General features: G+C 36.7%; 1 protein-coding gene across 4 annotated transcripts in view; it reads right to left on the bottom strand.

Moving 5' to 3' along the window:
• Positions 1-770: 770 nt before the first annotated feature.
• Positions 771-22,167, bottom strand: part of CCDC85A (coiled-coil domain containing 85A) — a 159,703-nt gene continuing 138,306 nt past the window's right edge. For 2 of the 4 annotated variants that reach the window (XM_036262978.1, XM_036262979.1), the window contains one exon: positions 771-2,502. In XM_036262978.1, coding sequence (XP_036118871.1) covers positions 2,413-2,502 — 90 coding nt within the window. In that variant the 3' untranslated portion in view covers positions 771-2,412. Of the gene's footprint in view, positions 2,503-6,439; positions 6,539-10,047; positions 10,168-22,167 lie in introns of all 4 variants that reach the window. The other 2 variants (XM_036262982.1, XM_036262977.1) reach the window with 2 other exon arrangements.

Below are 22,167 nucleotides of genomic sequence, written 5' to 3'. Positions count from 1 at the left end.
TCATTTAAAAAGCTTAGATTCTGATATCTATCAGCTTCAAAGCTGGAAAAAAGTATTCTGCCAAGATCTGTAAATTAACCTTTGTTCTAGGGAAAATAAAATCAAATAATAAACCAATACACTGGTCACATAGGAGAACAGTGCCACTGACTTGTATTGATAAACACAGTAGGCAACAGTGAGACTCAGGCCCTGGGCTGTCCATCTGCTATGTCAGTCAAAGTTGGAGTTAATGCTAAATGTAAGAAGCCCTATTCCACAATCTTAGTGAGCTCTAAGAAACATGTTCCTTGATCATACATGCATGTGTTTTCTGATTTATATCTTGGTTATATGTGTATATTACTTCCTCCCCTAGTAATATATAAGCTTCCTAAATACAGAGGTTAAGTTTTTAATTTCGTTAGTATTGCCACCCTCAGTAAATTTCCTTCTGGTGATTTTTAAATAATAAGTGAGTTAGGTCTATACGAATTAAAAGAATAAAGGTTTTATATCACAAACTATTCTAAAATTTTTACTACATTATAATAGAGAATAGTATGAGTTGAAGAAAATCTGAATACTAAATCTCTCATGTAAACATGTTTAAAAACATGCCTTTCTTTTATATTCAATAAGTCATCTGTATTACTATCATCATACAAGAGCATTATGATATTTAGTCATGATTAGAAATCTCATTTAGAAAAAAACATTTTGAAGAAAAAAAATAACACTGTGAGATTAAATAATTTATTACCAGTGCTAAGATGAACACATACTGGATACTCAATTTTATGCGGAACTTTAAAAAAATAGTTTTAATACAGTATCAAAATTTACACAAGTATTTTGTCAAAAGACCAGTGTTCCTTGTATTAGCTTCTGCAGGCACAAAAACTTATTTTAAATGTCTTCGGAGAGAAGGAATACAACAATTTAAGGATGAAAGCTTTTCTAACGAGAAGGTGTAAATATAGCAAGCAATTTTCTTTTACTGAGTAGTAATAATTTAAAAATATAAAAGACAGATAGGTTTAAGTGTAACCCAATTACAATAATTAAAGAGATTATTCTATAGTAAATTAAGTCATAAATATTTTCTGAGAGCAGAGGACTTTTTTCATCACAACATTTTAACAAAACCCCTTCACCAATGACCATTAATAAACTGTGTAATGAGCCCATTTTAAAACAACAGAACTCTGCTATAAATGAGTAATTTAGAAGAAATATGAAAACTGGGAATTGTTGCATTCCTACTTTAATAATCTTAAACTACAGTAAAAACTTAGCATTCTGTCACGGGCCTCTTGCACATTCATACGAGAACTATCATTGCATTGGAATAAACACAAAATACCTATCATAGCATTTCCAATACACACAGTCTAATATTATATATATATATACCAAAAATAAGAAATAAAGTGAGCAAAGCTAGCACGCCTCTTTTCAAACCTCAAGCAATCTGAACAAAGCTTTTAGCCTCGATAATGAAGGACATGCGTCAGTTTTCATAAAATATTAGATAGCTGCTGTAGACAAAGAAAGCTTTTCGTAAATGCAGTGCAATATTTTAAAGTTTACATGAAGTTTATTAAATATAACAGCATGTCTAGAAACTAAATTGTAGAAATTGACATCTCACAGCTGAAAACACTTAGAAAAACTGTTTGCTTGTTCTTTAATTGAAATTGTTAATATTAACATCAATGGATACACTGAAAGATTATGGAGGTTGACATGTCCCCAAGATGTGTCTTCATGAAAAATATCTCAAGATTAAAAGAAAAGATATATCTATTTTGATCATTTGAAATAAATGGTACTTTCTGATAAGCACTCTAAAAGTCTTGCTACCAGTTGGTAAGGAGAATTTATGTGGTATGTTAGCACCTCAAAAGTCAAAACAAAATCCCAGAAACCTAATCTTATCTTGCATCTAAATTATGCATCAGGAACTAGTATTTTGCTGACTAAAATATAAGAAATAGGTACTCAACTCTCAAAGTTGGGAATTTGGAAGACACCCACCCACCTCTTATCATCTTCAATACAACGTGGTAATAAACTCCCACCATTAAATGCAATGAGTCAACTATCAAAACCACCAGGGCTCTACTGCACTCTTCCAATCATGCGTGTTTCCCAATTATAATCTTAGATCTAAGGAGTCAAAAATGTTTTAGTTCTAATGAAAATACTGGTACCAAAATGGTGATTTTCAAAGCTACCTTGTTTGAAATTGACTACTGTAGACATCAAAGCGAGAGACATAAAATACAGCTTTAGTTATACTAAAGGTTTGCAGAGGGAAAATATGTGCTGCAATGTACAATCACTCCATGAGCTCAGGTCTGTGGAAATCCACTCCTTTCTTCTTTCCTGTTTCTGGCAGTGGTGATCTCCTGCTTGAAAGTGTGTTTCTCACATGGGTCCTTTGTACTGGTTTCCAGACAAATGCTGTCTAATCCCAGGACACGAACCTGCAGCATCTCCAAGTTTCCTCCACACAACCTTTAAAAAAAAACAACAAAAAGGCATCTTAATTGTTCTCTTCCCCAAAGATGTGTTTTTTAAGAGGGATCTATGAGAGGGGCAAAGAGGAATCTGAACACAAGAGACAAAAGATCCACACAAATGAGCTCAAACACAAACAAAATAAAATGTGGTGCAAGCATCTAAATCACAAGGACTACTCAGTTGATGGGACCACTAGGCTTTGTTAGAAATCAGGGTCAAAATTAAGGAATGCTGTGCCAACTTAGTCTGGTTATCTGAGTGACGCTTCCCTAGCTGCACACTGTGCACCTGGAGAGGTGAGGCATGGTATTTTTTAAAAGCTCCCAATGTGATTCTAATGCATAGCTAGAATTAAGAACCCCTAAGCAAAATCATTCTGGTTCCTATATTATACTCCTATAACAAGGGATATCAAAGGAAAATGAAGAAGCTTTAATCTTGAGCTATTTAAGTCCTGTGATGATAGCCTTAGGGCCAGTAGTAAATTTCTCTGATTTTCCCTGCAGAGTTGGGGCTTCAGTCATAAATCTCGCTACCAAATAGTACGATCTCTCAGATGACCAAAACAGAAAGCATCAAATGCAGGGAAAAGAATAAATTAAAGAATCATTGAACTAGATGCAATTACAATAAGTTTAAAATTGAGCCATTTTAAAGGGACACTAGTAAAGGTAAGATTAATAACAACATAAGGTAAAACTACTGAATTCACCAATGGTACAGTAATTGGAAAATGCACACATAGTAACAATCATAACATTCCTAGAGTGTTTCACTGTAAAGATTATGTTCAGATTGATTAATTCCACAAAAGTTTACATGGCTATAACATGAACACAAAACTCGGTTCATTCATTATTTAAAAGAAAAACAAATAGTCTGTGAATAGAGTAGATACTCCAGAGAAACCCAGTAAGCACAATATAGGGTTCTGTCTACTTCCATTTGTAAGCCAATGCAACTGTGTCTCTGTGTTTTAGCAGACACTACTATGTGGCAGAAAAGTTCTGTCATATTTGAAGAGTTGTTGCTATGGTCCTTGACTACTGGAAAGGAACGTCATAGCAATGGATGGCTCAAACTCTATACAAGGGAGTTAGGAAAATCTCATTTCTTAATAAATTCACTGAAGAGGTACAAACCTCTACTCAGGAAGCCAAGGTAGCATCTCTTTCTAGCCCTTACATTGTAAATATAATTACACCTTCCCAGCCTGCTTTAAATTTCCGGTTTAGAAGCAGAGGATAAACTCAAGACCTCAAAGAATCATAGACACAAAGCATGAGATAGTTACAATTCAAAATGCAACCCTTCTTCAAGTACTCAGACATAGACGGCAATGGGCTGTGTTGTGAAAGGAAAACACAGAGCGGGAAGAACTCTGAAATAAGCCAGTGGTTCTAAGGTGGACACAGAATAGTGACCTGTTAACTAAGAACAAAATAGGTTGGTTATCTAGGTCACAATCTCAGACACCGATGAAGTAATTCAACTGTTCTCGGGGGATTTGTAAGAGTCCTAGAAACCTAAGATAAAACCATTAATACAAAAAATAGATTTACTGTTTCTTAGAGGGCAGTATATTGATTGCTGTGGCACAGTTTGGGAAGAGAATAAAGTCCTTCATGCGTACTAATCAACACGATGTGCTATGAATAACAGTCTTTCATTGTATACATGTCAACAACTTCTAACTGATCTCACATCGTGAGAAAGCTTTATATTTCTGGGCATTAATATAAAAACACATAGTTCCTGTAATAGATACTAGTGAAGATTGTGAAACCTAAGAAATGACTTAGCTATGAAAATGTCTCGAAAATAAAGAAAAATATTTTTATTTTCCAATATTCGCTTTATGTTTTTTATGTTCATGTGCTTTATAATGGTGATGCAAATATTTTAAATCAACACTTTTTTTCTCTTGACCTTTAAGTAGTTTCCAAATATATGAGTACTAATTGTCATATTTGGGCTAGCTTCCCCTCCCCCCCCAAATTATGAGCATCAAAGACAAATATGGACAGTTAGACAAGATTCCCTAGAGAATGTTTAAAGGCAAACAAGGAGGGCAAGCTTTTGGCTTCAGGAAAATATCTTCTATAGGGAAAATCATCAGTACCAGTGCATGTGGCCTTTTGAAGCACTTTTGGAAATACAGGCAAATAAAAAGATCCATATAAACGAATCAAGATACAACCCATGAGTAAGTCAGTCAGTCTCTTCTGTGAAACAGATTTTCTAATGTCTAGAAATCTTTCATCTACAATTTAGAAAAGAGGCAAGAAAAATAAAAATTCTGGCCTTAAGCACAAGGAGATGTAAGATGCATTGCTTTTTATTCTTGAGGAAAGAAAATGGAAGTCCCCAGATTTACCATACATGGGAAAGTAGGGAGATCTGGGTATACTCCTGCTTATTAACTGTTCAGTGGAGAGCAATCTGAGCAAGCCATTTAATTTGAGTGGTTAACAAATTTCAGGGTCTTTGTTTCCTCAAACATAAAATGGGAGTGTAGGGTTCTTACCTAGTAGTTGCTAGGTAATTGCCCATGGTCTGGGGTAAAACTCAGGTCTCTGAATTATGAAGGAATTCCAAGTACTATTCTTTGGAGACCCTCTGGGGGCTTCCCTCTATGGCCCCCTCTAGTTCTACAGTTCCTATGATGTCTGTCTGAACTCATTCCATAGTTTACAGATGAGAAGCACCAGGCATTCCTAGGTGTGTGGCTGAAATTCTTAAGTTTCTCTCAGGGAAATATTCAAATAGAAAACCCTAAGAACAGGCTAAAAAGCTATGGAGGGTAAACAGTGATGCATTTAGGAAATCATGCCATCTAAAACTAATGACTTTTGAAAATAGACAAAAACAGATATGCAGGAAAGAAAGAAAAATTACTTGAAAAGGTTGCAAAAGAAAAACAGCCACAACATAAGCAAGCAGGAGACCCACTCTTTCCTCAGCACATATAAAATGCCCACGGAATTTTACTGGATTCCAAGAAGACTTCAAAGAGGTTGAGGTATCTGAGCATATCTGGTCCTAATAGCCTAAAGCTTAAGAGTATTTCTAAGCAATTTTGATATCCTAATGGACAAAGGATAAAAGCATAATATATATGAAGCCAATTAAAATGAGTGATTAATATAATCTGCCAAGGTTTTTTTTGTTTTTGCTTTTAACAAATGTTCCTCTATAATATTCTAGTTAGCTTTTTTAATAAGCTTTACAACTATATTCTTGATTAAATGATACATCCATGCATATTGCTGAAATAATTAAAATTTAGTCAGGGATTAATAATAAAATCCAAACTATATAATGATCACATAAGGTATGTATCATAAAAATACCATGACTGTTTTTTTACTGTCTCTCTATGACTTCACAGATTTCTGTGTGTCTCTATCTCCTATTACTATATTCTGAGCTGTCTCAACCACTGAAAGGTAAAGATAATATTTTGCATGTCATGAAGCACACATAGCACATGCATGAAGAACCTAGCAAATATTACCTATTATGCAGGTGAATTTTTCCTCAAGTATAGTTACAAATAAATCCGAAGGCTATGCTTTCTTTGTCACAGGTTATAAACACTGATTTCTAAGGAACTTCTTAAAATCATGAAACAGCCATTTATTTTATCAAAATTAGTAATATTTTAGATGGTACCTTTATTATTAGATAGAAACTTTCATAATTCTAGAATATGTTGGCTGATTATTGCTTACCTGAATATTTTATAACATTGTGTTAATGACACTGCAATAAAACATACTAAAGATAAAAACAAGGGGAGCTGAATTTATTTTCACATAATGAATTAAGATACTTGACCAGCATTTTAAAAAGTAGATATTCATAAAGCAATAACTAAGCTATGATGAGGCTTTAACACAGAATACACAACAGAGCACAGTAAACTTACATTGCACATTTCTCTGACTATAGCTTTTTCTGTCTCACTAAGGTCATGTTCATACTCTTTACCCTGTTGACGATCTATAGTTTCCTGAACATCCAAGACCTGGATTTGTTGAAAAAGAAAAGCAAATTTCACATGGGGGGAAAAAAATACTTGTTAGTTATAGAATAAGACCATCAAGGAGCTCCACTCTGTGAAACCTCTCCTTTTCTCCATGTCTGCATATCAGAGGATATGTATATGGCAAAATCTTTTAAACTAGTTCCTTGTTGTGAAACTTGTCTGGAGTCAATTCTACTTGATTTCAAATGGCCATTAAAAACAATCTATTGCATCACCAAGAACCAATTGAATTTATTAATGTCTAAAGTAAGTAGATGCATTTATTGGATCATTGGGTTAATTGAATCATTAAGATAACCTGATTGTGTCAATGATTTAGAGAGTCAACAATTCTTGCTCCATTGTAAAAAGGAGCAATATAATTAATTATACACCAAACAGTCCAAATAATATGTAGACATGGCCTATAGAAAAGATGACTGAAAAAGATGACAGTGATGGTGAAACTGGTCAGAATCCAGGAATATGTACATAAGAACTTTGTTGACATTAACACAACTGACCTCAGTGTTCTTGAGCATTCTCAGTGGTCGGAAAGGACTATGGAGACAGTTCTTTGATTTTAGCAATGAGAAACACTGACTCCTTGTAGTGAAAATATTCGAGCAACACTTTAAATATTTTTCATTAGAGCAAAGTATCTGGGGATGAGATGCTTTTAAACAATCTTAGATTCCATTTCTCCAAATTACCACTAAATAGATTGAAAATACTATTCCTTTTAAAATGTCTGTAAAGTTTTCATGCCAATACTTTCTATGGTATAAAACTTAGGCTTTCAGTGCTATTTATTTTCTTCTGCAGCTAATAAGCCAGTGCTTTAGTGTAGCATAAAAAATAATAATGCTTTTCCCAGAAGTTCCTGTAGAATCCACCCTGTCATTGCTAAACTCCTTGTTCTGTTGTCCTCGTGGTCAATGCTGATGGCGACACCTAAGGTGTTAGCCGAGAATTGGCACCGATGAACAGCTGAGCCAAAATAAATGACTTAAGCATGAAGGGAGACCTTCATTTCAAATTCATATGTACTGGACTACATTGATATTTACCAGAGTTTAATCCAGCAATAAATAATCTAATCCACAAACTACTCTCTAGTTCATTTTAAACGTCTAGCCACTGTTACTCTACAGATGCTACTTCTTTAACATAGGATATGATTGTAGTGAATGAAAGCCTGACCCTTTCACTCAACTCAGATTAGAGTCAGTTCACATTCTTGATAGACTTAGAGGAAATCATTGACCACGCTCAGTGAATATTCATAGGAAACTTAAAGAACTGTCGGAACAAGCTCATTTACTTACAAATCTGATTTGCAATGCACCTCAGACAAGTGTACTTCAACCCGTTAATTTCTACTCAATAAAGTGAAGCTCCAATTAATAGTTATCATGAATTTAAAAACAAGACAATGTGGTGCTATTTTAAATAAGCTCATTTCTCACACTGGCTTCAGACACTTCTCCCAACTATAGCCACGGAGTTAGTAAATCCTGGAGAATTTTTGGAAATCTATTAGAAGATAAGAAACTGAGCCATTGTTCTCATTGTTCCTTTCAGAACAGAAGAATCTTATGATATAAATCTGCTCTGGTTTGGGGGCTTTTAAAAACAAAAGATGTTGAGTGATTACTGTTTTTTTACATTGAGATAGTGTTAAGAGGCATTTCCCACAGGCTGGTTTGCACATATTTCTGTTTCAGACACAGTCAACTCATGGAAGCGAACACGGTCTATATTCAAGAGCCTCCAGTTATCCAATAAAGATACTTTAGTTGCTCAGTGTTACGCATCTGCCAAGTGAGGACACTTACGTGTTCTCATTATAACATCATAACTTCCTCTCTAGAGATAAAATTTTATATGAAAATTAGAGAATGAACTCAGGGAAAGTTGCAGAGCTCCTCCTTGCCTGCCCCTTCCTTGCGGGCCATACTGACCCAGCTGCACTGCGAAACGGAGAGTGCGACCCACTCTGCTGATCTGACTCAAACTGCGCTGGCCATTAATAAGGCAGCGGGCTGAGTCAGCTTTCAATCTGAAAAGTAGGACAGTGTGTTACTTTGGGAGCATGTGCAGACACTGATACTACAGGACGGAAGCCACTCTCTCATTTCTAAAATGCTTTACAGGTGGCTAGAGCCTGGTCTATGCTCAAGTCGCAGCACATTTACCAGGCTGTTCCTGCTCAGCAGCATTCAGATGCTGTGGCAAACAGCGTGTTCTTCAGTGGACGTACCACACCCACCAGACAGAGGGCAGCACCCTCACGCTGCCGTGCCTTCCCATGCATTCCTCCCAGCTGCTCGCTTGTGAGTTATCCCAACCAAGCCAGGAAACGCCAATCACATTGCCACTGGCCACCGCATGGCTCTGCTACCTTCCCTCATCAGCAGTCAGTTTATGCTTGGGAGAAGCAAACTCATTTCCTCTAAGGGACAGCAGCGTATAATGAGGAAGCAAAATCTGCTAATGCTAAATCATTCCCAAATCAAACAAATATTTTTAAGTTCTACGTATTTGCTTTACACATGCCAAGGAAAGTGTGGCCCACTCCAAAGGAACGCATCCTTGGTCTGTTGATAAATCATGCTGAATCCAAAACAGTTTCAGGAAAACCGTGAAACTCATGTGGCAGGTGCAGGACTGAAGCACTCAACCTACTTTATGGCTCTGAAAGTTTCATCAAGGCTACATGTTAGGGATTATAGATCATTGAAAGGACAGTGTTTCCTACTTGGAAATTGATAAAACTTCAAGGAACTGTCTCGGTTTTAAGATGATTTTTACTGCCTGCATCTGTTTCTACTCGTAAATATTTATATTGCTTATTTATTATTAATATTACAAGTTAGAAAGCTCATTGTTGGTAAAGAAAATTAAATGATAAATTTTAGACAAGCCTTTTTTTTGAAATCATTACAGAATTTGAAGTAAAAGTTAAAAATAAAATAGCTTTATAAGCAAGACTATATATCTATTTTTCTAATATTCTATAAAGGATCATTAACTAGAGTTTGAAGACCTCATTTCTATTTAGTGGAGGATAAAGAGTAGGTTTTGTTTGTTTTAATACTTTCTTTTAGTAAGAAAAATATGGTCTTCTCCCTTCCTTTGGCCCACGATTAACTCCCTGTAGTTGAAGACATCCATGCTACAAACATTGCACATAAAATACCCATCACAGTATTCTACACATGTGAACATGCATGCATACCAGACTCCAAGTTCAACTCGATGCAGATAATGAAGCACATTACTCAGCACAAAATGATGACACTAGAAGTTCAACCACAAGTACTCCAATCCACTGTTAGTGGAAAAAATTAAAACCATACTTCAAAAATTAAGATAAAGTTACACCATTAGGGGTAAAAAATAAAGCATATAGGGTTAAAACAAGACTGTGAGGACTACTAGACTACAGCAAACAAACCACAACACAACTGGATTTCTTGAGAAATGGTTGCACATGAGTTGGTTACCTTAAGAGAATGTACCACGGGCTCAGGCTGCTGAGAAGGTGTGTTATGTCCACTGAAGCTAGCTGGAGAGCTGGGTGAACTGTTATTCCCATCAGCCCCTGATGACAACCTAAAAGAACCCTTAGTAGAAAATCAACAACTTTGTTATTAAAACAAAAGTCGTTCATAACTGCACAGATGTCATTCAATTTCACTGCCAAATGAGAATTAGTGGTTTCATTATTATTTTTTTTTCTAAGCCTTTCCTATGCTATCAACCTGTTAACTGGAATACATTTGCTGCTTGACCAGCAAGGAAAATAAACCAAGAACCATCTTTATGCATGTCCAGATCTCATTTCTGATTTATAGAAGAGAGCAATGCCCTCTAAGGAATGGCCATTAAACATTTCAAGAATAGGGAATCTGTGAGTCACTCCGCAGCTGAGTTAAACATGCTCATTCAGCAAGACAAATGCCACATTCCACATGTCGCAGAAAATGCAGACACATCACATTGTTGCACTGGAGAAACTCTCTCTTATAAAATGTTTCTTTGAGGGAAGACTTATAGTGGAACAGATTCCAAAGAGCTTTAACCAAATTCAGTATTTTCTCGTCTTTTTAGAAATGCAAAACAAAATAGATAAGATTGCATAATTGTAGTTTAGTGACTCTGCACGTTAGTTACTCAGAAATCAGAACCCGTCATGATTGATTTGACCTATGAGAGTCACCCATACAGGAAACGGAGAAAAATAAAAACTACTTTTTCTAGGGATTGCTTGGAGAAAGAGTAACAGATCAGAACAGAAAAAGGGCAGCAGTTATCTAACCTCCCACAAAAAGCAATCTAATGGGAATTTCCAAACCTGTTTATGGTCATTGTGACATTCAGAGGGTCTGAGAGATTTTAATTTCTGTCCATCAACAAACCTACAGATTTTTCTCATACCTAATAGATTAATAGCTGCTCCATTTATCTTGGTCCTGTGACTCTCATCCCCTGAGGAAGAGCATCACATGTGGTTTTGGACATTTCTTTTCCACCATCTATTGGGGAGCTTCTATGTTGTGCATTTTAGGGATAGAAGGAGAAGCTGAGCGCAGCAACAGTTTTAGGTTTTATGCAAACCATGCCATTTTTAAAGAAACTGGTATTCCCACCGATTCTTACAAAAATTATTATGCATGCAATTTGGAATATCGTCCCTCATCCCTGTCCCTGTCACTTCTTACATCCTTGAAGGCTACCCTTGCCACCTCACGAGCCAACGGAGGCCATTCTTTCATTTGCTCAGAGAGTTATGGAAACAAATCAGGTCCTGCCCCCACCCTCACTAACCAACAGGGAGAAGCAGCCATAGAATATGACATGTAGATGACCTTTCCAATTTCTGTCCTTCATCGCTACTCATGATTAAATTAATAGCAGGTGATGACACAGGACAACTGATTATAATAGCCCCTACCTCCTTTGGGGAAAAAATATATAATATTTGTTTTCCTGTATTTGTAATTCAGAGCAAATCAGACATAATTTTACCCAATATAAATGATAAAAAGGAAACCATCTGAAGTTGTTTAATTGGGTACACCCTCCCTCCAACGCCACCGCCAAAGTTTGGGCCTTCTCTTCCTCCGTAGAGAACAAGTATTTCCCAAACAGAGGAGTTATACAGGAAGCTCTAGTCCTCTACTAGTCTCGCCTTCATGAACTCTTGTGAAAAGGCTTCTGAGGTTATGCAGAGTTCACTTCAAACCTCTCATTTAGGACCTACCACTGCAGTTTTGTCTTCTGACTGTAATCTTGTGTCTGTAATCTGACTTGGCAGACTACTCCTTCCCTCTCTGTCCCTCCTCTCAAACCCTTTCCTGACTAGTCCTGCTGTTTCACAGGTTCCCTTCCCAGAACTGGCCAAGTGGAAGGCATAGCGATCCTAGCATGCTTTTGCTCAGGAATGAGACCTCTATCTTTCAGGGCATTTTGGTTTGAAATTTTCTAAAAACGATAAATAGCTTCCCTACACCAAGTCCTCTGGACAATTTAGCACTGTTGTACCTTTATTCCGAAAATAACAAATATTCTTTTATTAAAGAAGTTTCCTTAAAATAATGATAGAATAATAATATTAAAGACTATACTGGGAGTTGCACAGTGGGGGAAATTTTATCACCAAGGGATTCAAGTTTAACTTCAAATTCACTTTGTGAGCCATGGACTAATAATCACAGGAAAGATCAAGATTTAGGGTTTTTTTGAAGCCACAAAGGTAGCCAAATGCCTGGTAGAGCTGTACACCAACAGGTGAGTTTTCTAGACTGCGTCAGAACCAAGCACCTCATTCTAACACATCTCTTTTAGTTACTATAAAATAAAAGGTTCGATTTCTATGTGCTTAGGAGAATCAGACCAATAGTTGGAGAATTACCTAGGGTCAGTCGCTACGTGCTCTCAGTTGACTAATACGTTTTCACTGAAGTATTTTGGAACTGTGGTACTGAGTGAAACAAATGATTTTCAACAATCTCTTGAAAGTATTTCAATAAGATTAAGCCCATTGAAATTGTAACGTGGCTGGCTCAGGAGACAAGAAATTTAAAAAGAGGAAAATCTTAATGAAATTGGAAATGTGACTCCCACCTTCAGGGAGGCTGGTTTTCAAGCTACATGACAATGCACCGCTCTCTTGGGTCAGCGGTCAATTTGAAAGGGCAAGGAATAATTTTCCGGGCAAGAGACATCTCACAGTGTCTAACAATTCATTTTCATGGCCGCTGACCTTTTAAACTCCCTTTCATGAAAGGTTCAGGCTACCTTTGTTCTTCTCCAGGGTTTGGGGTTACTCAACTTTCACCCTCAAGTTCAGGGAGGGAAAAAAAAAACCCACTAGAGATGACTGTTCAGGACATGAAAGACTACTCCCAACATCCCTCCCCACAGTTAGACACAAAGCAACTTACTTTCATGTACACAGACTCGTTCCCTACCCCCCGGATAACGTTTGCTCCAGCAGCAGAAGCCAGCTGGTTGTGCACAAGCAGGTGCAGCCTCTGGCTCATCTTCACTCACCGGAAGGGCGGGCAGGCAGCGTCCTAGTCCTCGGCACCCTTGCCACCACTGCAAGACCCGCCGGGCTCTGGGCCCCCAGCCTTTCTCCATATTTGAGCTGTTTCTAGTTGGAGGTTGCCTTCTATTCTGGGTGGCCTTATATTTGGAACAATATAGTACAATCACTCAGAAAAATACTGTTTCCCAAGTCTCAAGAAAGCAGATAGAACAAGAAGCTTAATGAAATGCACCACAATGACCACAATGCAAACTATAACATGCACCTGTAACTGGGGAAGAAATTAAAATGAAAACAAACTGAAGTCTAGGTAGTAGAGCTAGGATGGATTGTTCTTTTAAAGTTTTTGGCAAAGGTTTAACTGGTTTTCGAACTATCAAAAAGTAGTAGAGGATAATGCTAAAATTAAAATTAAAAAAACTGAAGCTGCGTAGACAACTTTATTTTGTGGGTTTTACTCGTTAAAAATAGAGAAGTACCACGAGTCTTCCAAGTATTTAAAGCAGTATAACTTCAGAACGTAACAAATTATTTGAAATGCATCTGGGACCATGATGCCCTTTTGTTAAGAAACACAAGTTGGGTAGATTATTCAACAATACTCAGAAACTGACGCTGCACCAAATTCTCAATAATATTTCTGCACATTTAAAAAATACAGGGTGAGGCAAAAGTAGGTTTACAGCTCATATGGAAAAATATAAGAATAAACTGTTTCGTGGACTCACAGCTGTAAACCTACTTTTGCCCGACTCTGACTGTGTGAGCTAAGAGGTCACTGCTGTATCACGGTAAGGGTTTTACATGGGACATATGCATAGGTATCAAAATGTCGATTTATCAAGTTAATCTCAAATTTCTGTACTTTAGTTGGAACTAGAGATATCACATACCTATAATAAAAAGAAAAATTTCCCCTAAATTTCAGTTTTTTCCATGGTCAAAGAGTAATTCTATAAAATGATCGAACCAAAATGAACTTACTTGAATATAATGTCCCCTCCCTGCCAACTTTCACTAAGACCTTTAACTAAGAATGCTATATCCTGAGGAATAACAAAAATTTTAAAATATGAAAAACTCACAAAATAGTCCCCAGATTCCAGTGTCTACATATTTAACTTTAGAAGACAAAAAAAAAAAAGAGAGAGAACATAATTTATGAGTTCTCATCAATCTGTTTTCCTAGAAGTAGGTGCTCTACTGTGAATAGTACTGGTCTGATGTTCACTCTCATTTTTGGAAGGGGAATTAATAAAATGTCTTAAGTGAAGTAAAAACGAGGAGCAATGATGATCAGTAGTTATTCACAAAACTCTTTCCTGAATCTATGAAATCAATACAAATTATTTATTAAATAAGTCACACACATTCCTCAGATATAACAGAGAAAATTATATATTTGCACTTGGACCATAATAATCATTTCAACACAGCAACACCATTTCAGCATTGTTCTTTTGTAATAATTTCATATGTCAGTGTCTAATTTATTTTTACCATCAAAAGAATTAGATCCAGCCCTGGCCAGTTTGGCTCAGCGGTTAGAGCGTCGGCCCGTGGACCAGAGAGTCCCGGGTTCGGTTCCCACTAAGGGCACGTACCTTGGTTGTAGTTTGTCCCCGGCCCAGTTTGGAGTCGTGTGGGTGGCAACCAGTAAATGTGTCTCTCTCACGTCGATGTTTCTCTCTCTCTTCCTCCCTCTCTCCCTCATACTGTATCTGAAGATAAATGCAAAAAAAAAAAAAAAAAATGTCCTTGGGTGAGGATTTAAAAAAAAAAAGGAATTAGATCCAGTAATTTAGAATATAATTGATGGCTTAAAATTTGCCTCCCACCCTAATTGGTATAGTTTGATTTCTGAGATGACTCTTATGAGTAATGCAATTTATTTTTACAAATGAGTTCTAGCTTTAGGATTTGGTTCTTTCAATGATTTCCACATCTCCCTGTCTCTCAAATCTTGTTTCTCAGATTCAAATCTGGGTAAACAATAAGAATTCCTACTGTCATTCTTAAGGTATAGTAAGATTAAATCCAAATGCTTCTCTATTGTAACAAAATTTGTCATAACCATGAAATCTAAGGTAACATCTATAACCATTTAGAAGCAGCTGGAAAGAGCAGCCATTCAGTTACTATGTAGACGATGCACAATATTTTTCCACTTTCAGAAAGCAGGTAAAATGTGAAAGAATAGATATGTTTTTTCAGGATCTTGTAAAAGTTTCTTTTTAAACATTATATGTAGACTGGAAGGTATTAATCTCATAAGAGGGGGCAATATACACGAGCCAGATTTTTGTGAAAGAATCAAGTTCTTGATGATATATATATAATCATCTTAAAGGAAAAGGTACTCTTTTAGAGACAGGATTATTGACTTTCTACTCATGTCAGCAATATACTTTTTGTTTGTTTTTCAATCCTGGTCTTGGAAAAGTGTGTTCTGGACCAGCCATCATTTTTGACCTTCCAGCAAACTATATCTGAATGGTCTTTACATACTAATGAAGGCTTATGTCTTTGCAAGCTCTGCAATAGTCAATCACACTGTTTCCTGAAGACAGCTTCATAAAACATACAAAGCCTCCAGTACCTCAGTGCTTGGAGTTACTGCTGGCACTTGGTAGCGCAAAGTGGTAGAAACCCAGATTCTGCCCATTGGTTGAGAGAACAATTTCAAACAACCTTAAAAAAGTCACTTTCTATTTTCTGGGTAATTTTATTTTGCTTAGCTTTGTTTTATGAAATTTTTCAAAATTCTACATTTATGAAAAAGAATACCTGAATAGCTCTACCATTCCGATAGGAGTCTGAGTACACATTAGCCACATTCTATACAGGTACATAAAGTAATCCACAAATTAGTGTAGATATCGGGACAGTTCGTCCTAAAGGCCAGTAGCAAAAGAATGCTCCTCATCAAGGCTGCATGGGAGGTAAATTACAGATTACTTACCGTGAGGTAAGTACTTATCATGGAAATCCTGACTTCTAATGCTGTAAGCAAACACAAGTATCCCTTCATACACTGAAGAAGATAAAGGTATTGGTTCTGCTATCCCTCGTATCACATCCTATCTGGAAAATCTTCCATGAAAAGTGAGATTGAGGATATTTTCTAGCATTGCCCTTAAAATCATTGACTTCTTAAGAATTAAGAAACAAAGCCATTCAATTTTTAAAAAGAAAATATATTACTTATAGTCTCACAGAGTAAAAGAATTACAATTCTCAATATGAAGCTACTGTGAATACATTGTCTTCTGGCTATTTTATTAATTGCTACTTTAGTAACATTATTTTAATGAACACTTTGGAAGTCTTCATTCTTTTGCCTTACTTAAGTACACATTACAAAAGTCTTTAACAAGAATAACAGAATACTGTTTTTATATTTTATTACATAAAAAGCAGACTTCCTGTTTCAATATAGATCAGACACAGTGCACTTGTAAGAAACTTTAGAGCCCAGCCCTCCATCTATTATAGGAGGCCAACTATGGAGGTCTGAAAATTGATCTGCTAAAGTGGTTTCCTGTTAGTTAAAGACGTTTAATTTTTTATAAGTCCTGAAGGTAGGTCAAACTATCATACCTCATCAGGATGCATACTAGTTTGAGAGAGAGGGTGAATTCAGTCTTTCCTTATCATAAAGCAAGAGCAGATGGTTTGTTTAATCTTATCAGGAAAATAATATTTTGTTCAATTTTACCAGTCTGCATTCTGACATTTTGCAGAACTGCAATACTACACAAATCAAAGACTAGAAGAGAATTAAATGTCACCTCGACAAATTTCTTCCAAAAGATTCCTGTAAATGGGCTTAGAAACGCCGAGAGACACTCTGCTTTGCTCTAACAGAGACTATTCAGTTGACTGTGTTCAAAGAAAAGTTTAGTTTTTTTTATTTAAAGTAAAGAATCAATCTATTCAATACTGATTTAAAACATTAAATAATTTCCTGGATTTATAGATATTCGTTTATTATTCACTTAAGAAATATTTGCTAAGCACCTACGAGAGGTAACACCCCATATATGTGAGGTAGGTACCTATTCCAAGGTTTGTTGAGAGAGAAGCACAGTAAGTTCAGCTCATGGACTCCAGGGTCATAATGCCTAGGTTTAGATTCTTGATCTGACACTTAACAACTGCATGACCCCTCTGTGCCTCAGTTTCCTCATCTGTAAAATGTGGGTAATAACGGTACCATAATACCTCACTCTATGAGCTACATTACTTATATGAAAAGAGCTCTTAAAACAGTGACTGGCCCACATTAAATGCTCTACACCAGTGATTTTCAACCTTTTTCATCTCATGGTGCACACACACTAATTACTAAATTTCTCTGGCACACTGAAAAAGGTACTTTTTGCTGATCTGATCCCCCCCCTCCAAATAGGTATAATTTTGACTCATTCACAGTGACAGTAATTGTTGTGTTGGCTGTTATATTTTTTCGGACGATCTAAGGGAAAAGAGGTCAAGTACTGCATGTTTTAAAAATTCTGCGGCATACTGGTTGAAAATTGCTGCTCTGTTAATATTTGCTGTCATGATATTTTTGTTTGTCAACATATTTTATGACTTGTTTGTCTATTTATTTTCAGATGTTTATTATTTAGAGCAGTAGTTCTCAACTGGGAGTGATTCGGCCCTCCAGGGGGTACATTTTTAGCTGTCAGCACTGCGCGGTTTCGGTGGGCATTCAGCCGGTAGAGGGGCCGAGGATGCTGCTGCCTGTCTGACAGCGCACGGGACAGTCCACACAACAAAGGCGTATCCAGCCCAAATGTCAATAGTGCTGAAGGTGAGAAAGCCTGATGTAAAGAACAAACCATTTCGGAAAACTGCAAAGCAAAATTTCTGTTGACAGCTCCATAGCAGATTTGCATATGAGGACAAATCACCCACATGATTTGGAGCTCATAATGATTTTAAAGAAAACTCTCCCAGCTTCAGCCCTCAAGTGGTCTAAGTATAAAGACATCCATATTTCCACCTCCAAATAGGAAATTACTCTTTCTAACAAAAAGAATAGAATTTAAAATATCCCAAACATCCTGCTGCAACATTGCTAGCAGAACCAGAATACAAAATGGGCAGGTACAGTGCAGTGGTCCAAAGAACAAATTGCTGTCAGAGTGGAGAGAGACAGCATGCTGCAGCACCTCGAAAACCCGACACCGGTCCCACAGAGAATAAAATTGGCAGAAGGTGGTTGGTGGAAATTACAGAAAAAAATAAAGCTTTCTTAGCAACACAATAGGTCAAAATTCTGCACTTAACTTTAGGGAGACACATACGAAAGAATAAAATTGCCAGGAAATAGAAATGAGGGTCCCAACACATGAAACAGCACCCTCATGCAGAGCATTGTGTGAAATGCAGAGGCAAACCAGAAAAACGGAAATCGGGGTCAGAACAGTGACCATTTTCTCTTTCACACATGGCTAAGGATTGCAATCTGTTTACATGTTTGTCTCCTCAGTAGGAAGACTCCTGAGAACATGTCTCAGTCACACCAGCTCTCAATTACTAAGCTTCTGTTACCTGTTAGGACTTTCCTAAGTGAGGTCAATTAAAAGATTATTAAAGTTAGCTAATATGAGCTCCCCCTACATGTTCAAACCTATCAAGACACTGTTGGCCTGGCGCTATTCTCAATAATTGATGCTACATAATAATAGTTTTCTTTTTGTTTGGGCCCTAAAGTTCTCCTGTGTTCTATATACACATCATGCAGCCCCTGAGGAAGATCAGGATGGTTGGAATGGCCCAGGGGTCTCAAGAGGATGAGAAGAGAAGTGCATTGATAACAGCCAGAAGAACTGGTACACTCCAGCTGCACATCAGCTCTGCTCATTTGATTTTCTCCACGCCAGGCAGTGACAGTTACATAGTCTGCATCTATAACAGTATCCCAAGGATTTTGAAACTTGGGATTTTACAAAGTACCCTAAGGAATTTGTTGAAAATAACTGATGGCTCCCTTGGAAATACCATATGAGTCACACTATAAATGAAATACAGTAGGGCTGTAGCTAAACACAATTCTTTTTCTTTTAAATGGGCTTTAAAAGTTTCACTGATTTTTATTTTATTTATTTATTTATAATTTTTTATTAATTTATTTTTGTTACAGATGTTTCTCCTTTTTTTCGCCATTGACACCCTCCTCCCCATCACCCCCACCCCATACCGGCTCTGTTGTCCGTGTCCATTGGTTATGAGCACATGCATATACGTTCTGTGGTTTATCTCTTCCCTCCCCACACCACCCTCTCTTCTGAGGGTTGTCAGTCTGTACCCTACTTCCACATCTCTGGGTCCACCCTATTCCTCAGACTGTTATGTTCACTATATTCCACAAATAAGTGAGATCACGTGATATTTGTCTTTCACTGCCTGGCTTGTTTCACTTAGGATAATACTTTCCAGGTCCCTCCATGTAGTCTCAAAGGATAAGAGATGTTTCTTTCTTACAGCTATATAGTACTCTATTGTGTACAGGTACCACAGCTTTTTTATCCATTCATCTACTGATGGACACTTGGGCTGTTTCCAGATCTTAGCTATTGTAAATAGTGCTGCTACAAACATGGGGGTACATATATTCTTTCTCATTGGTGTTTCAGGCTTCTTAGGGTATATTCCTAGAAGTGGGATCACTGGGTCAAATGGAAGGTCAATCTTTAATTTTTTGAGGTAACACCATATTGTTTTCCATAGTGGCTGCACCAGTCTGCATTCCCACCAGCAGTGTACTAGAGTCCCCTTTTCTCCACACCCTCGCCAACACTTGTTGTTTGATGATTTGTTGATGGCGGCCATTCTGACAGGTGTGAGGTGATACCTCGTTGTTTTAATTTGCATCTCTCTGATGATTAGTGATGTTGAGCATTTCTTCATATGTCTCTTGGCCATTTGTATGTCCTGTCTGGAGAGGTGTCTCTTTAGGTCCTCTGCCCATTTTTTAATTGGGTTCTTTGTCTTCCTTTTGTGGAGTTGTATGAGTACTCTATATATTTTGGAAATTAATTCCTTATCTGATGTATCATTGGCAATTATGGTTGTTTCTTTTGCTGTGCAGAAGCTTTTGAGTTTGATGTAGTCCCATGTGTTCATTTTCTCCGTTGTTTCTGTTGCTTTAGGTGATGTATCAGTGAAAATTCTGCTGCGTATGATGTCTGAAATTTTGTTGCTTACATTTTCTACTAGGATTTTTATGGATTCATGGGTCACATTAAGTCTTTTATCCATTTTGAGTTTATTCTTGTGTATGGTGTAAGTTGATGGTTTAGTTTCATTTTTTTTGCATGTAGCTGTCCAATTTTCCCAGCACCATTTATTAAAGAGGCTGTCTTTACTCCACTGTATGCTCTTGCCACCTTTGTCAAATATTAATTGATCATAGTGTCTTGGGTCCATTTCTGGGTTCTCTGTTTTGTTCCACTGGTCTATATGCCTGTTCTTGTGCCAGTACCAGGCTGTTTTGATTACATTAGCTTTGTAGTATAATCTGATATCTAGTACTGTGGTTCCACCTAGTTTGTCCTTCTTTTTCAAGATTGCTGTGGCTATTTGGGGTCTTTTTTGGTTCCATATAAACTTTTGAAGTATTTGTTCTACTTCTGTGAAATATGTCATTGGTATTTTGATGGAGATTGCATTAAATCTATAGATTGCTTTGGGTAATATGGACATTTTAATGATGTTAATTCTTCCAATTCATGAACAAGGTATGTGCCTCCACTTTTTTTATATCTTCCTCTATTTCTTTTTTCAATGTCCTGTAGTTTTCTGCAAATAGGTCCTTACTTCCTTGGTTAAGTTTATTCCAAGTATCTTAATTTTTTTGCTGCGATGGTAAATGGGATTGTTTTTTTCGTTTCTCTTTCTGTGATTTCATCATGGGTGTATAAGAATGCCATCGATTTCTTGACATTAATTTTGTATCCTGCTACTTTGCCAAAATCATTTATTAAGTAGTAGGTTTTTGATGAAGTCTTTAAGGTTTTCTATGTATAATAGCATGTCATCTGCAAATAATGACAGTTTGACTTCCTCCTTTTCAATTTGGATCCCTTTTATTTTTTCTTCATGTCTGATTGCTGTGGCTAAGACTTTCAGTACTATGTTAAATAAGAGTGGCGAAAGTGGGCATCCTTGTCTTGTTCCTGTTCTTAAGGGAAATGCTTTTAGTTTTGCCCATTGAGTATGATGTTGGTTGTAGGTCTTTCATATATGGCCTTTATTATGTCGAGATATGATCCCTCTATTCCCACATCACTGAGTGTTTTTATCAGAAACGAGTGCTGTATTTTGTCGAGTGCTTTTTTAGCATCTATTTAAATGATTATGTGGTTTTTATTCTTTATTTTCTTTATGTGGTGTATCACATTTATTGATTTGCGAATATTGTACCAGCCTTGCATCCCTGGGATAAATCCCACTTGGTCATGGTGAATAATTTTTTTGATGTATTGCTGGATCCGATTTGCTAGTATTTTGTTCAGGATTTTGGCATCTATGTTCATCAGGAATATTGGCCTGTAGTTTTCTTTCTTTGTAGTATCTTTTTCTGGTTTTGGAATTAGAATTCTGCTGGCCTCCAAATAAGTTTGGAAGTCTTCCTTCTTGACTTTTTTTGAAATAGTCTGAGAAGAATGGGTGTTAGTTCTTCTTTGAATGTTCAGTAAAACTCCGAGCCTGGGCTTTTGTTTGCTGGGAGAGTCTTGATTACCTCTTCAATTTCCTGAGTTGTTATTGGTCTTTTCAAATTTTTTATCTCTTCTCAGTCAAGTTTTGGGAGACTATGTGTTTCTGAAAATTTATCAATTTTGCTTAGATTGTCAAATTTGTTGCCATATAATTATTCATAGTATTTGTAAACAATCCTTTTATTTCTGTGGTGTCAGTTGTTACCTCTCCTCTTTCATTTCTGATTTTGTGTATTTTGGTTATCTCTCTTTGTTTCTTAGTGAGTCTAGCTAAGAGTCCATCAATCTTATTTATCTTTTTGAAAAACCAGCTCTTTGTTTTATTGATCCTTTGAATT

This window comes from Molossus molossus, unplaced genomic scaffold (assembly GCF_014108415.1).
Source record: "Molossus molossus isolate mMolMol1 unplaced genomic scaffold, mMolMol1.p scaffold_m16_p_15, whole genome shotgun sequence".
NCBI lineage: Eukaryota > Metazoa > Chordata > Mammalia > Chiroptera > Molossidae > Molossus > Molossus molossus.
Note: the sequence above shows the minus strand (reverse complement) of the source record. Positions and strands in the feature narration are given on the sequence as shown.